The 13503-nt window shown below is 47.8% G+C and overlaps 1 protein-coding gene across 4 annotated transcripts in view; it reads right to left on the bottom strand.

Annotated features, from left to right (window-relative positions):
* Positions 1–13503, bottom strand: part of M1AP (meiosis 1 associated protein) — a 198227-nt gene that overhangs the window by 89185 nt on the left and 95539 nt on the right. For all 4 annotated transcript variants that reach the window (XM_078678833.1, XM_078678829.1, XM_078678830.1 and 1 more), the window contains exons 5-6: positions 7016–7183; positions 6485–6617 (exon numbers count right to left, since the gene is read on the bottom strand). In XM_078678833.1, coding sequence (XP_078534959.1) covers positions 6485–6617; positions 7016–7183 — 301 coding nt within the window. The remainder of the gene's footprint in view (positions 1–6484; positions 6618–7015; positions 7184–13503) is intronic.

The raw sequence follows: 13503 nt of genomic DNA, 5'->3' as shown, positions 1-13503 counted from the left end.
TACCCCTACGCTATCCAACCCTTTCCCTACTGTTGCACTCTCTGGAGTGGGAATAGTAATTTTTACACTTCCGCTATCCTTCGGTAATAATATTGATCATTATTTAATTATATTATGTTACTATATATATGTTTTAACAAATATGATTGTAAACATTTTTTTTATAACTTTCTTTAATTATTTAATAATTATAAGGTAATTTAAGTATTTTTAAGTATATTTTAGTAATTATTTTTTAATATTAATTTAATTTAACATTGTTTTTAATAAAGTCGATATTTTTATAAACTATATTTTTGTAAACGATATTTTTTACTCGATATTTTTGTACTTACCTGTTTGTAGCTACAAAGTCGATATTCTGTCTGTCGATATTTTGTCAACGATATTTTTGATAGTCGATATTATGTCCCTCGATATTATGTCAGTGATCCCACCAGTGATTGGATGGCTTGTTTGAGATCTCTCTGCGGAATGTGTGGTTTAATTTTGTTGAGGAGTTTCAGATTGAGGAAGGCGCTCTCAGCGGAGTTCTTGATGTGGTTCGTCATTGATAGTTTGTGATCAAGGGTGATTCCAAGTGATTTTACCGAGTTAGTCAGAGTGAGATTTCCTTTGAGAGCATCGATAGCTTTCACCCATTCAATGATTTGCGGGTTGTCCTCTTTGTTAGAGATGAGGAGGATCTCAGTTTTTCCTTGATTGAGTTTAAGGTGGTTCGTCGCTAGCCAGTCTTGGAATTCTTTGAGAGTGTTGTTGAGTCTAAGAATGTCGTTAAAGGAGGAGGTTTCTATGTAGATCTGTGTGTCATCTGCATAGAGATGGAAAGGGATGTTCGCTTTTTTCAGTATGGTGGTAAGGGGTACCATATATATGTTGAACAGTTGAGGAGAAAGAACAAATCCTTGGGGTACCCCTCTGGTCACGGGGAGAGGGTCGGATGTGAAGGATTTGATTTTGACTCTTTGGAAGCGGTTCTGAAAGAAGGAGGAGAACCATTGCAGGACCACATCGTCCGCACCTATTCTTTCTCTGAGGGCCTTGATGAGCTGCCTGTGGTCTACCGTGTCAAAGGCCGCTGACAGGTCTAGGAGGATGAGTAGGCAACAATGAACTGAATCAAGGGAGTTGCGGATGTCATCCACTATGTTCAGGATTGCAGTTTCGGTGCTATAGCTTGTTCTGAAGTCTGATTGGTTGTGGTCTAGAAGGTTGATGTTGTCGATCTGATTGTTTAGTTGGCGTAGTACACATTTTTCTAGGATTTTGGCTAGGAAGGGCAGATTGGAGACTGGTCTAAAGTTGTTCAGGTCGTTAGAGTCTAGGCCTGGTTTCTTCAGAAGTGGTGTAACCTGGCCAACTTTGAGGCAGTCAGGGATGATGCCAGTTTTTAAGGAGCTGTTGATGATTTCACACCAGAGTGGAGCAAGGGTGAGTTTCAGGTCTTTGGCCATTTGGGAGGGGATGGGATCAAGGTTGTGCGATGAGGGTTTGGAGGATGAAATTAGATTGAGGATCTCGGCTTCGTGGATGTGGTCGAAAGAGGACCAAGTGATTGAGGAAGGATCTCTAGAGGTGGTTTCTGTTGCTGTTAGGTCGTTTTTGCCATGAGGATGAGGGTTGGTGTCGAGAGATAGTTCGATCTTGGCGATTTTGTCATTGAAGAAGGTGGCGAAGTTATCACATAAGGTTTTGGAGGGCAGGGCATGCATAGTAGATGGCTTGGATGTTTGTTTTTTGATGATGTCAAAGAGTTCTCTTGGTCTGTTTTTTGCCTTGTCCAGCGCGTTGAGGAAGAAGTGTGTTTTTTCGCTATTGATATGTTTCTTGTACCTTCTTCTTACTGATCTGAGTTCCTCGCAACGGCTGGAGGAGGGGTTCTTTCTCCAATGACGTTCTGTGCCTCTGAGATGTCTTCTTTCCTCGTTGATGTCCTTGTTAAACCAGGTTCTCGACGGGATGTTCCTAGGTTTTTTTTGTTTTAGGGGTGCCAATTGGTCTAGGATGGCGGACGTGGTAGTGTTGTAGTGTGAGGTGAGTTCAGTAGCTGAGAGGCCTTCCGCCGAGATTGGCAGGGAGGAGGCTATTCTTTCTTCTAGTTCAATCTTGTTGATTTGTGATAGGTTCCTGGACCATGTAGGGGGGGCTGCGATGGGTGGATGGGACAGGATCTGTTGCGTGAGGTGGAATAGGATTAGGTGATGGTCTGACCAATCTACCGGAAGGATATGGTCTATAGAGATTGCATCATGTTGGGCGATGATGGAGTCCAGGATTGCCCCTTTGTTGTGGGTCTCTTTTGAGCAGTGTTGGGTAAGGTTGTTGGATTGTAGAAGTTCGTTTAGGGGTTTTATTGTAGCACTGTTCTTATTGTTCCAGTGGAGGTTAAGATCACCTAGAATGAGGCTGTTGGATTCACTGAGAGAGCAATGGGCGATCAGGTCCGATAGTTGTTCGGTGAACATGGTGTTGTTACCAGGGGGATGATATAGTAGGTGGCATTGCAGTAGATTGTTGTTGGTGGATTTGATGTTGGTAGTAAGGCATTCAAACGAATTGTAGTTGAAGGTATCGGTTTCGACCACTGATAGGTTGTTGTTGTGGATAATTGCCACGCCTCCGCCTTTTTGGTCCTTCCTATCTTTATTGATGATGGAGAAGCCCGGGGGAACAAGCATATCTAGGATAGGCGGGGAAGACTCGTTTAGCCAGGTCTCGGTGATGAATGCTACGTCTATGTTATGGTTGAGGATGGATTCTGCTAGCTCTGTAGAATGTTTAGTGGCAGATCTGCAGTTTATGAGCATGAAGTTGGTTCGGGGAGAGTCTTTTTTTATTGGTTCGGTAGGGATGATGATGAGGGAGATTGGGGTTCTGGGGGGCTTGGGGGCGGGATGATCATTTCTGAAACCGGTGATTACCTGTATAGTGGACTGAGGGAGGTGGGTGGTGGGGGTTGTGTAAGAGGCGGCCAGCTCGAGTGCCATTTCCCAGGACATAGCTTTCGCCGCTCTGTTAGGTCTCCGGACATGGGACGAGGAGGGGCAGTGTGTGTTGGTAGGGAGTGATGAGTTAATTAGCCTGGGGGGAGTGTGGGTGTAGGAGAGGTTGGAGTGGGTGTTAGGGGGAGGGTTGTGGAGTGTGGAGAGGTTGGTAAGGATAAGATTAAGGCCTTGTATTATAATGTCGATTTGGTTTTCGATACGGGTGAGGCGGCAGTGTGACCCTTCTTGAGTGGGGAGGTGTTGCTTCTGGGTATGGGAGAAGAGATGCTGTGGTTGTGTTGGCTTTTGGCGTTAGGGTTGTGGAGTCTGATTGGGTTGTGGTCTGGGGTGGAGGAGTGGGGTGGATGGGCTGCGTTAAGCGGTTATTCTTGAGCGGCAGTAGGGATTGGGGATGGAGGGACTTGAGGCTGGTCTTGCGGTCATCAGGTGCTGCTAGGGGGGTGTTCAGCATCGGGAGTGCTTCTGGAGTATGGGCTGTGGCGGAGGGAGGGGCCGTGTCTTTGTTTTTGGGGGGATTGGAGAGGGATAAGGATTGCACAGGGGTGACTGTGTTCCCGGGGGATGGTGCCGGGAGAGTGTCCAGCGTTGGGGGCTGGTGGCCTTGGTGAGCATCAGGCGTGACAGAGTTAGTGTGTAGAGAGGGGAATAGGAGGTCAAAAGCCTCCAGATTGGCGTTGTTGGCTTGGATCAAGACAGTGCCATTGGAGTATATGGTCACTGAAGTGATCCCGTAATGGGGCATGTGATTCGGGGAGTAGAATGAGAGCTTGCAGCTATGGATCGTCTTAGTTGTTTTGGTGATTAGGCGTTTTCTCTCAGGTTAGAGATCCAATAGCCTGGTCTGGCTGTGTGGAAGATGAGGTCCATTTTTATTTGCCCTTTCGAGGGACAGTGGTAGACATCCGCAAAGAAGGATTCAGGGAATTGTCTGATCAGTTTGTGTTCAAGGGATTTTTTTGCCTTAGGTGTGAGGCTGGGGGGGTGGGGTGATAGAGAAGGAGTTAGGTCTATGTCGTTTTATGAGGGGAGAGGAAAGGGGGTTGGAGTCGATTGTCATGGTGGAAGGCATTAAGGCTAGGTATCGAGGCTGGGGAAGGGGTAAAGGTGGTGGAAGGGGGCATTATGGGATGGGGCTGTGGTGTTTGTGTTAGCGGTGAGGGTCGTGGTCGAGAGGGAGGGGGTCGCTAGGTATCTAGGCTGGGGAAGGGGTAAAGGAGGTGGATGGGGGCGTTATGGGATGGGGGCTGCGGTGTTTCCGAGGAAGAAAGGGGTAGTATTAGGGAGTTAAGAGTTCCGGTATGGTGGTGGAGACCTAGTAAAGAGATTAGAGGTTTCGAGGTCGGTCTTGTGCCAATGGGCGGCTTACCTGAGGCTTTAACGGGGTTCGCCCGCAACTGGGGCCTGTGTATCCAGGGAGCAGTTCTCGTTGTCACGTCCTATTTAGGTCAAGAGGAAAGAGCTGATTTCAAGAGGAAGGAGGCGATCGCGATTCCAGGGAGTTGTTGCTGCGGCGAGGGTCCTCTGTGATTACTTGGTGATGTCTTCAGCGCAGGTAGATGTTAGGAGTTTTAGGCTCGATGAGCTGACATGGGCGCCATGTTGAAGACAGGCTGGGTGTGATCGGTAGTGGTCCTTTAGATTTGTAGTGCCGATGGTTCTGCCTCTGGTTATGTATAATGATTCTTGAGCTCCTGCGTATCCGGGGATGGGGAGAATCCCTTGAGTTTGGTTGTGGATGGCTTCAGTGTGCGATGTTGCCAGGTATTTTATGTGCGATGTCCCGCTTTGGGTGTCATCTTGAGGCCAGGCAGGAGGGAGTCAGTCGTGATTTGTGTCTCCGCAGTCTCAGGTTTATCTGAGCAGTTAAGACGTTTCTGCGAATCCAGGAATGGATGTCCTGATGTCAAGGTAGGACGGGCGGAGGCGCCGTTCCCCTATGTGGTGCACGATGGTGCCGGGCGTTTTATGGGTGATGTCCTGTTCTGGGTGCCATCTTGAGGCCAGGCAGGGGGAAGTCAATCGCGGTCCGAGTCTCTGCGGTCTCGGGTTGGTTTCAGCAGTTGTAATGATCCTGTGTATTCGGGAGAGGATGACCAAATGTCAGGGGAAGACGGGTGGAGGCTTCATACCCCAGTCGAGAGCCGATGTTGCCAGACGATTTTAAGCATGGTGTCCGGTTCTCGGCGCCATCTTGAGGCCAGGCATGGGGGAAGTCAGTCGTGGACCGTGTCTCCGTGTTTCACCAGTTGTAATGTTCCTGCGGATCCTGGAGTGGATGCTCGTGTGTCGGGGGAAGACGGGCGGAGGCGCTTTACCCCTGTGTTACTTTGTGGCGGATGAAGTTGCTGGGCGTTTTAGGCGTGATGACCTGTTGTGGGCGCCATTTTGGGGACAGGCGGGAAGAAGTCGGTCGCGGTCCGTGTTTCCTCGATCTCCGCAATCAGTTGGGTTGCATCAATGTAGCTGCCTTGGTTCAGTCCCGCAGCTCTCGTACTCCTGCGGATCCGGGATGGATGTCCTGGTGTCGTGGATGGCGGGCGGAGGTGCCGTTCATCTATGGGTGCAGCGGGCCAGAGTCAGATGTGGCGATGCTCCTCGTCGACGGCACGAATCAGGCTTTACCTGCCCGGGGGGTCCGGTGAGTACTTTCTTTCTTTAGTCTGTCGGTTGGTTGGGAGGCGAGGCGGCCTGTTCTATCATGCTGGAAGTAGATCCTTTAGGAGGAGCTCGGTTACGGAGCTGCTTCTCTGGGCGGCCATCTTGACCACACCATAGCAAAGGAGGGTGGTCTATCAAGGAATCAAGGAGTACTTAAAAAAAAGGAATGCTGTGCGAAGGGTGCCATTCAGGAGACAGCCCCTCCACAATCCATGTATGAAGTACCGGGACAAAGAATGTGAAAGCAGAGCAGTGCAAATTACTGGTAAGAAATCAATGACGATTACCGGTAAGTAATCAATGCAGCTTGCCTTTAAGTAATCAATGATGATTACCTGTAAGTAATCAATGCAGCTTACAGGTAAGTAATCAATGACGATTACCTGTAAGTAATCAATGCAGCTTGCCTTTAAGTAATCAATGATGATTACCTGTAAGTAATCAATGCAGTTTACTGGTAAGTAATCAATGAAGATTACTGGTAAGTAATCAATGACGATTACCTGTAAGTAATCAATGCAGCTTGCCTTTAAGTAATCAATGATGATTACCTGTAAGTAATCAATGCATCTTACAGGTAAGTAATCAATGAAGATTATCAGTGCAGTTTACCTTTAAGTAATCAAAAATGATTACCTGTAAGTAATCAATGCAGATTACTGGTAAGTAATCAATGACGATTACCTGCAAGTAATTAATGCAGAATACCAGTAAATAATCAATGACGATTACTGGTAAGTGATCTACCCACTCATCAGCTCTGGTTGGGGGTTGGAAGGTAGTCATGTAGACCGCTGTGGAAAAGGGCCTCTGCTACTTACTTAATGACTCTCAGCTTCCACAGGGAGGTGGTCTGTGCGGCGGCCGTCTTGATTGGCAGGTTCACAGCCACTCCAGAGGCAGGCAGAAGTTCAGGGTTCAGCACCCGCTCCTGGACATCACATTTTACACACACTGGGGACAAACAAACATGAAGGTTAAGGAAAGAGGAGCTCACAGTGGTGAAGCAGAGCAGACGGATGGAGAGCATGAGGGGTCACTGTATGGAAAAGGTGGGGGAGGGGTGGAGAGCACGGGGGTCACTGTATGGAACAGGTGGGGGAGGGGTGGAGAGCACGGGGGTCACCGTATGGAACAGGTTGGGGAGAGGTGAGGGCACTGGAGGCTCACTGTATGGAACAGATGATGGAGGGGTGAGGGCACTGGAGCCACACTGGTTGGAACAGGTGGGGGAGGGGGGAGGGCACTGGAGGCTTACTGTACAGAACAGGTGGGGGAGGGGCGGAGGCAGAAGAGATCTCAGTGTATGGAACAGGTGGGGGAGGGGCGGAGGCAGAAGGGAGCAGTCGTACTCATGTCAGTCTTGTGGGGTGCCCCCAGGCCGCTGGGGGGCAGGAGGAGGTGCAGGTGCTCGCGGTCAGTCCCGTGGTCGTGCAGCCAGGCTTTGAAGAAGGTCTCTATGCTGACCACGTCATTTCTGATGGTCTGGAGATCAATATCCGCTCCGAGGATCGATGAGTCTGCAGAAGAAACAGAAGCCGTATCAATGAGGTGGAGAACTGATGGCCAGCTGAGACTGCTACTGTTACAAGAGGGGTACTGCACGCAGCATGTGTCCCACTCATGACTCTGGCAAAGCACTTCACCCCTGCAGCGCCTCCTCTGTCAGAGGAGTGGTACTACCCGCTGGAGATGCACCCCAGGCTGACCTAGAGCACCCCCTACTGTCATAAGAGGGGTACTGCACGCAGCATGTGTCCCACACATGACTCTGGCTGCACTTCACCCCTGCAGCGCCTCCTCTGTCAGAGGAGTGGTACTACCCGCTGGAGATGCACCCCAGGCTGACCTAGAGCACCCCCTACTGTCATAAGAGGGGTACTGCACGCAGCATGTGTCCCACACATGACTCTGGCAATGCACTTCACCCCTGCAGCGCATCCTCTGTCAGAGGAGTGGTACTACACTCTGGCAATGGACCTCAGGTCTGACCTACAGCACCTCCTCTGTTAGAGGAGTGGTACTACACTCTGGCAATGGACCTCAGGTATGACCTACAGCACCTCCTCTGTTAGAAGAGTGGTACTACACTCTGGCATTGGACCTCAGGTCTGACCTACAGCACCTCCTCTGTTAGAGGAGTGGTACTACACTCTGGTGATGCACCTCAATCCTGACCTGCAGCGTGTCCTGCTGTTAGAGACGAGATACTGCACGCAGGGAGTGCACCCCAATCATGGCTCTGCAGTGCACCTCAGGCCTGACCTGCAGCACCGCCTGCTCGTACAGGATGGATACCACTTGCAGGTAATACACCTCAAGCCTGACCTACTGTACCTGCTGGTGTTACTGGACTAGAACTCACAGGTCTGCCAAGGCACCTCTCGCACGATCTGCAGCACCTCCTGTTAGAAAAAGGAGGGTCCTAAACACAGCAATTGTAACTTCCGTGGTGTACCTGAGTCCTGACCTGCAGCGGCTTCTGCTGTTACAGGAGTGATAATGCACTCAGGAAGCGCCCCCAAATTGTGGTTCTGCCGTGCACCGCAGTCCTGACCTGCAGCACCCCAGCAGGTATTGTCTTGTAACAGCAGGAGGTTCTAAAGACAAGGGTTGAGGTGCATCTGGGATAGGTGTATTATTATTCAAATATACTGCGCCGATTGTCTGCATGCACAATGTACAGAATGGCATAACTCAAATAAAAAAATGTATGGGAGATACAGAAGAGAGCTTTGAGATGCAAATGTATTGGCCGCACCAGGGCACACATCACTTTCAGTTTCTTCTAGACATTTTAAGCTCGAATCCCAGTGGGCAAAAAGTTACATGAAAGAGCTTAATAGGGAGGGGCGAAACAAGACAAATGGAGCCTGATGTATGAAGCACTTTTTAGACTGCAAAACCTGCTACTCGGAAAATCACAGGGTTTACAACTGCAAATTGACTCTGTTTCATGGAAGAAAAAAAACCTTTTTATGAGTGGATAAAGTGGTTTGCATTCTTAAATGGTTGTTGCGACCCATACAGAATCCCAATGTGGAAGCGACTAGTGATATTGAGAAATGGGCTATTAATATCTCACCCGCGTCTCAAAATCAAATATTTTTCACCAAAAGTTGTGCAATTTCTCACCATCTGTGTACAACTGGCATGATAATATAATTCTTCGGAGCTAATGTTACGCGAGGTCACTTTTTTTTATGAACACCTTTACATTTTTTGTCTGATGCTCCTGGTGAATGGACTTTTTGAATAATGGGGCACGGCCGCCCTGTACCCCGTGTATCTGCTCTGCTCCCTAAACATGTAGAATTGGCTAATCCCTGCTTGACATATTGAACTTACCTATAAGTCCTTATACGGTTTTCTGTGTACTCAGGGCCTGTAAGTTAAATGCCCCTGAGGACTGCAGCACTGATTGTGCTACCACTGGAAGGACAATTTAAACCATGATTCTAGGCCTGCCACTGCGGCCTCGCTGAGCAGCTTTTAAACTCAAGTTCAACCTGGCAAATTACACCTTTTGCCAGGCCTAACCCATCCTTTGCAATAGTGGTAAGTCACCCTCAAGGCAGCCCCCTAAGTGCCCCTAGGGCAGGGTGCGTGGTATGTAAAAAGTTGGACATGTGTTATCACGTTTTACATGTCCTGGCAGAGATACAACTCCAAGGCTTTTTTTCACGGTGGCAAGGCTGGCAGCCCCATAGAAAAACACTTGGTTACACTATAACACCTTATAATGTATATCTTCGGTTTGGGAACAGTGAGACCCATGATTCAAGGACTCAAATCAATAAAAATGTAAATTCCAATCTGATGGTAAAGTCGGACTTTAAACTACTAATGTGAAAATGTCACTTTTAGAAAGTCGACATTTTCATGCCTAAGCCCCGAGTAGCCATTTCTGATCTCATTCCAACAAACACCTGGCAGCCTGCTAGGAGTTGTGAATTGCTCTCAGGAAAGGGAAACAAAGGGTCTGGGCTGGGAGTAGTGGTGACCTCCTCCTGACAGGATGGCCAAGGGGGTGAAGCCACTAACTGTATAAGCTTCAAAAGAGTGGTCAGTCACAGGCAGATTTACTTCACACATAGGCTTCCCCCGTCATTGTCCAAGTAGCCAGAGTGGCACCAATCCCAAAACCTGTCACAGGCCAGGTTTTTAGGGGAGTTCCTCATTTCCTTAGACACACCTCAGGGTGTGCCCAGAGTTCTGACCAAGGGAAGAAAGATCCTGCCGTGTCACAGGGCATAGGGATTGTTTAGCACCAAACCCGTAGGAAATGAAGTCAAAGTGGATAGGGTTGCCCGTGGGAACATTTTCCTCATTGCTTGGAAGTCACCCCATCCTCAAGCTATTGCCAGGCATAAACATGGCACCCCTGGCTACCTTCTTCAGAACACTGCGGGATTTGTGGAAGACAAAAGAAGGACTGTGCCTGCCACAGTAACCTGTGAAGAGAGACCCCAAGGGCCGGACCTGCTCCCATTTGTACTTAGGACAGAAGAGTGGACTCCAAGGGCTAGTTTGCCAACCTCCCATCAAGCTCCAGGAACCCAAAAGTGGTAAGAAGCCTGCAACTCTAAAAGCTTGGCTGACCAGTTCTACCTGGATCCGCCCAGGTCCCTGCTGGTGGCTTCGGTGAGGTTGATTACTAGCTCCCAAGTGGTGCTCCCATGTCTTGCACCCTCGGCTGGTGGTAGAATGTACTCTGTTCCCTTCAAGAATTGCAAGACTGAACAACCTTTAACCCGTTCCGTGCTCATGACGAGCTCAGCTCGTCATGAGGCACGGTCGCGCTGTGCTCAGGACGATCTGAGCTCGTCATGACCATTGCGCCGCGCCCACGCGGGGATAATTCCCCTACTGTGCTGGGCGTTCCATTGGAACGGGAGTGTTCGTGACGAGCTCAGCTCGTCATGAGCACAGCGCCACGGTGCTGCATGACGAGCCAAGCTCGTCATGAGCACCGCGGCGCTGCGCGTGCCTTCCCTCCCCCCAGCACAGCAGGGGAATTAGCCCCGCGGGGAAGGTGTTAATAAAAAGATTTCTTTAAAAAAAAAAAAAGATTTTCAAGACTGCACACTTACGAACTTTTTATCCCAAACTTCTTGTAAAAAGAACCACCAATGTCGAACTGCTGGTTGGGCTTGTTGCGGGAATACTGCACATACACAGAACTATGCGCAGGAAAACAGGACCTCGGTGCATAGGGGTTGTACCTTCCTACCACCTTAGTACCCGAAATCCCAAAACCGACAAGCTATAGTGTCTCATTCGTTCTCCAACAAATCACAAAGCTACAAATGATTAGACAACCCAGAACACAGCACTCCTGACTCTCTCAGGAATCGCGGTAGCAAGACAAACCCTTTCGCTCACTCACTCGTACTTGTCCACAATAAGGAGTGTCAGAGTCACTGTATAGTTCAAAATGTATATTTTAACTATTGTGCTCTATAATGCAGTTTACAAGCCACTACCAGCAGCAAAAATGCATAAACCTAGCACAGTTAGCATTGTTAAATACCATAGAATAAGAAGGGGGGTGTCATTATATACAGACAGTGGAAATAGGACTATAAGGACTAACCACCCTCACCTTGGTAAGTTAAGGTTTACTATATAAAGGAAGATCTCCGGGCTTTGTCAGCAGACCCCATACCTTAGAGCCTAGATGTTATCTTTACATCATATGAACTGCATAGCTCTTCTCCAAGGAAAAGTTTCCCTCCAAGTGTGTGTTAAAACAACATGCATCCCCGTAATAACAAAGCACAAGCTCTCCAGCAGTGCAGCTGTGTGCAGCACGTTTTGTCTAGGTAATAGGGACTGACCAGAACAGGGGCATGTTTTTCGACCTTGCACATCGTGTTCAGATTAAACTCCAAGAACAGCAGAGAATGCAGAAAGCAGACCATTCTCATGTGAAAGACACAGAGTCTTGCCAAATAAAGTCATGTAGTTACATGCGCAAAAGCAGCATCATGGCAGGGGGCTCATGCTAACTTAGCAATGTCGAGAATGACCCTAAGGACCATATAACAGGCTCATCTTGCTAGTTTGCCCTGCTAAAAAAATGTTGACTTCCAGAAAAGTCTCTAAGTTTGAATGTAGAGGATTTCACAGGAAACAACGCAGAGCAGGACCAGCTGTCGTTCACCCGTCCACTTGGAGATTTTCCCGTCATCAAAATTGAGGGCCTCGAACTTCCAACCAATGCTGAGGCTCCCGCAGAAGTCCTTCACTCCAGACAACTGACACCAGCAGGAACCCTGGCCTTCGACAAAGATTTTCTCCAAGAGCAAGACTAAGTCAGAAGGTAAACTTTCCACCAGATCAAACCTGGTCCCTGTGTCCGACCTGCGCCCCATTCTGGTCGACATTACCCTTTGACTTTGACCAGGTGACGTTAAGACATAATTACCTCATATGTTTAAAGAAACGTATCTTAGACTAGCATCTTGATGCTGATTAGTTATATCAAACATTCCTACGGTGATGTTGGAAGTTTGATCTTAGATAAGACATGGAATAAAAGGACTGTCACTTGACCACTCGTCAGGAGAGGTCCTTCGCTCAAGATTATAGTGAGCAAGATACTGCCAGAAGATGATCCTGCCTGCCAGAGATCCTGCCTGCATCGCACTTTTTACTGACAGCTGATACAGAGTCTGGGAGAAACTGATACTGATGCGACATGTGTATGCCTTTTGCCGTGAACACCGCCTCCTTGACTGGTAATTATAGAGTTCTACTATAACCAGATATGCAGTGCACTCATTCTCCCTTAGAAAATTGAGTTGCAAGTTATTCTACTCTCTATGTTCTTCTAGCATAGCACATAGAAGTCGTTTTTAGCACACAGCGTTAGTTTTAGGACATTAGGTTTTTAGATGACATTTTAACTATGTTAGAAATATTCATTTTATTCTAGTTCGCAACATGCATTTGTGCTGGTTTAATCATATTCTGTGTGGTTGGTTTAGGTGTGTTGAGCAACAGGGTGCACCAAATGAAATACATGCACTTTTTAGTTAAAGTGTCTTTTTTTTAGCACAGCTTATGTGCGTTTTTGAAGAGAGCGAAAAAGGTTTGTTTCTGATCACCATGTTGTCCCTTATCACTGTTTAGGGACTGTTAGTAACCCAAAAGCATTGACGCCACTTCAACTATATATTGGTGTATTGGGTGGAGTTCTGCGGGACTACAAAAACCTGTTGCTCACATTCAAGCGTTCACTCGTGTCTCCCGTGGGTGTGAAAGCAAACCTTGTAGAGCTGAGCTAGAGACTTAAGCTAATTTTTCTTATTTTTTCAAGCAATGCAGCGTAGCAGGAATAAGGTAGGTCCAAGTTAGCCCCATGCAGGGTGCAGTGCATATAAAAGGTAGGACGTGTACTGGTGAATTTTACATGTCCTGAAATTGAAATACTGCTAATTTCGTTTTTCACTATTGCATGGGCTATCTCTCCTATAGGTTATCATTGGAGCTGCCTTGTAACATCTTACAAGTGTAACTTTCAATTGGGAAGAGATAGAGATTTGGAGTTTAGGCTCCCTGAACTCAAAATTTAAAAATACATCTTTTAGTGACATTGTTTTTTAAATGATGTGTTTAAAAATGGCAGTTTTATAAAGTGGGCATTTTCTTGCTTTACCATTCAGTGTCTCTGTCTGCCAGTCGAATCAAAGTCTGGTTTAGGCTGACAGATGGGCTGTCTGTACATTTACCCCACACAGTCACACAATGGGAGCTATGTGTGCGTGCATATCCTGATGGTCTCTCACTAGGCTAATGTGTCTTCCTGAGCTAGAGTGGTGCGAGGAGTTGTCAC

The sequence above is a fragment of the Lissotriton helveticus genome, chromosome 2_2, assembly GCF_964261635.1.
Source record: "Lissotriton helveticus chromosome 2_2, aLisHel1.1, whole genome shotgun sequence".
NCBI lineage: Eukaryota > Metazoa > Chordata > Amphibia > Caudata > Salamandridae > Lissotriton > Lissotriton helveticus.
The sequence above is the reverse complement of the archived record's forward strand: the minus strand, read 5'-3'. Positions and strand labels throughout refer to the sequence as shown.